Here is a 3,009-nt window from a genome sequence, read left to right as displayed (position 1 = left end):
GAGAGAGAGAGAGAGAGAGAGAGAGAGAGAGAGAGAGAGAGAGAGAGAGAACCTGGGATCTGGTGCAAATATTCCCTAATAGCTCCTGTTCCTGCCTCGAAATCCAGAGTAACAATTACCTGGGAAAAAGTACAATTTTCCTGATGAGAACATAGTATTGTCTTTTCTGGTGTAAGTAAAACCAGTGAAAGAGAAAAAAACTAAAATATTATCACTTACCTGTTCTAGACGGATCAAAATACTCTTCCTCGAAAGAAGGCAAGATGCTGCTGCTAACCCGTTGAGGAGGAATTACAAACAAATGCAATTTTCCATTACTGATTTTGCTGAAAGAAGAAACTTGTGTTCTACAAAGTATTTTGTTAGAGGCTCACCAAYGACGACTTTGTCGTCTTCTTATGAAAATAAAGGCAAATGTGATGACCATAATGAGGATTGCAGCTGCCAGTGATCCAAACAATGCTCCGTAGAAAGCTGGGCGTCTGCTGAAGAACTCACACTGAGGACCATGGTACTGCTCAAAGTTATTTTTGTAGCATCTGAATCAAAGAGTAAATTACAGTAAAAAATACCATTAAAATACATTTAATCTTTTAAATAAAAGGTATCAAAAAATTACTGGCTTACTTGCATATAGGCCCATTCTGAACATCATTGAAACAATCTCCATGCTGATGACAGTAACCAGGATTTGCTTTGCAAGGTCCAACACATTGCCATTTATTATCAATAATCTCAGCAGTGTAGTYGGCATATGCAGAGCAGTTAACATAAGAATGCAGGTCCAAAATGCCTGAGTTATGGCAATAAAAATACATAATGTTTACATTTTACCCAGTGACCTGGAACTAGGACAGTTGTTAAGTGTAAAGCAGTTACTGTATGTACTTGAAATTGGAGGTGGCTGCAAGGTGAGTTCATGCAATACTATGTCACTCCCAAAAGCCTGAGAGATGCCGACAAGGTTCTTTGTGTCGTTCAAGATATCAGTCAGCACAGAATCAAGCTGAGTGTTGAGAAACTGGATTTGTGTTTCATTGTTTTCATAGTTGTACAGCGCGACACTTTCTGCAACAACGCTTCCATTTCTTTAGTAAAAAAAAAAAAATCAGAAAGGAACAAAACAACAAAAAATAAACTTTCTTTAAAAATACTACATTGGATCCATATTTTTGCAGAGATTGTTAAATAAAAACTTACGATAATTTGATGATTTGCACAGCTCTAAAGGCCTTCGGTGCTGCTTTTTTGTACAGYGCTTCCAGCTGAAACAGAAAATATGCTTTAACAGCACAGTTATATCAACAAATGATTCTGGATGCTGAGGAAAAAAAGAATAATTGAAAGAGCTGTGGAAAAAAAACATCTTATTCCTCCGTTGTATCATAACATGAGTTGCGCAGTAAAAAATGAATAAATAATGTCAAAATGAAAAAAATATATAGAAAAAAAGTTTCTACCTGTGGTTGTAGTTTGCTGATGAATGCCAATGATTCTTTTGAACTTAAATTATTAAAAGCATTTTCAAAATTGATAAAGATTTCCAAAGTAATATTGACTTTTCGAGCTGGCACTGTTTCAGAATCTGGAAGAAAAGGTGAAATCATTCCAGACATCAGCAACAAAATGTTTGTTATATGAATGCATTTTGTGTGTTTTTAAAGGAACACTGTATAAAMTGTGAACAAAGGCAAAGAAAAAATACCAACGTGGACTAAAAAAAGTCAAAAAAATTTAGCATTTTGTGCTTTGACATTTTTACAACAAAAAAAATGTCTGTAGATCACAATTGCACTTTTTGATTCCAGATTGGCATATGAACTGATGAAAAAAAAAAAAAAAAAAAACAGAATGCCTTCTAAAATTTAAAGTTGTAAATCATATTTTGGTGTTTTATAGTTGTTTTGCAAATAGTTCCATTTGCACAGACATTTATAACTTGATAACAGCCACAACTATGTTTGGACAAGTTTGTTGATAAAACTGATCTAGAATAAAATACACTTACCAAAATAGACGGATGTGTTGTTTTGTAAACTTGAGCAGGTTTCTCCAAAAGCAAAGTTCGGACATAGGCACTGACAGCGTAAAAGAATCACATTATAAAAAGAGGTGCCTGAATTACACTCCAAGTCTGTACATGGAGGAGTTGTATGAAGTGTTGTCAACAATGTTGAAGCAGWGGAACGAGGGGCAGTTGTAAAATTTGACTGAATGTCTGTTGTTACAGATGGGAAACTGGAAGGAGATGTTTTGACAATTTTTTTATTTGTAGAGGAAGAAGGTTGATTTAAGGTAATTGATGTCATGCCGTTTGTGGTTACTACTGGCTTGGCTTGTGTTGATCTGATTGTTGTGATAGATGCAACAGTTGCAAAAGGTGTTGACATCTCTGTTGGTGATAACTTGGTTGAAATTATTTTGGTAGTTGCTAAGGTCTGTTTACTTTCTCCAGTGTTGGCACCAGTGGTTTTAATGTTGTGTGTGGAGAATGTTTGAGTAAAACCAGCGATCTCTAACAATGTTGTAGTTTCCATCTCATTTCTTTTGGTAAGCGGTGTTAGACTATTTGTGGCAAGCAAAGTTGTTGATTTAGTCGATTGTGCTGGTCCAGTGGACTTCTCAGTCATACCATTTGAAGACATCATATTTGTGCTCTCTGATGTTGTAACCTCATTTGTTGTTAATTTAAATGTCGATTCCAATGGACGAGTTGTTATGAAAGGAGCAAAGGAAATAACAGGTGTTGACCTTGTTGCTGTTGATAACATGGTTGAAACATTTTCCGTAGTTGCTAATGTCTGTTGACTTGTTTCAGTGGCAACAGTTGTATCAAACTTGTGTGTGGATGATGTTGAAGTAAAATCAGTGGTCTCTACTGAAGCTGTAGTTTCTGTCTCATTCCTATTGTTGATTGCCGGTAGACGGTTTGTGGCAAGCGGAGTAGTTGATTCAGTCAATAGTGTTTGTTCAGTGGATTTCTCTGTCATTTCAGCTGTAGACAGCATA

At 35.9% G+C, this 3,009-nt stretch overlaps 1 protein-coding gene across 1 annotated transcript in view; it reads right to left on the bottom strand.

The window, feature by feature from the left end:
• Positions 1-1,295, bottom strand: part of LOC106513769 (mucin-3B) — a gene marked incomplete at its 5' end in the record, with an annotated part of 1,735 nt that extends 440 nt beyond the window's left edge. The window contains 6 exons of the mRNA XM_014002752.1: positions 53-119; positions 220-272; positions 375-539; positions 628-793; positions 889-1,088; positions 1,201-1,295. Coding sequence (XP_013858206.1) covers positions 76-119; positions 220-272; positions 375-539; positions 628-793; positions 889-1,088; positions 1,201-1,295 — 723 coding nt within the window. The remainder of the gene's footprint in view (positions 1-52; positions 120-219; positions 273-374; positions 540-627; positions 794-888; positions 1,089-1,200) is intronic.
• Positions 1,296-3,009: the final 1,714 nt, after the last annotated feature.

The sequence above is a fragment of the Austrofundulus limnaeus genome, unplaced genomic scaffold (genome assembly GCF_001266775.1).
Source record: "Austrofundulus limnaeus strain Quisiro unplaced genomic scaffold, Austrofundulus_limnaeus-1.0 Scaffold15, whole genome shotgun sequence".
In the NCBI taxonomy this organism is placed as follows: domain Eukaryota; kingdom Metazoa; phylum Chordata; class Actinopteri; order Cyprinodontiformes; family Rivulidae; genus Austrofundulus; species Austrofundulus limnaeus.
This window is presented reverse-complemented; position numbering and strand designations above follow the sequence as displayed.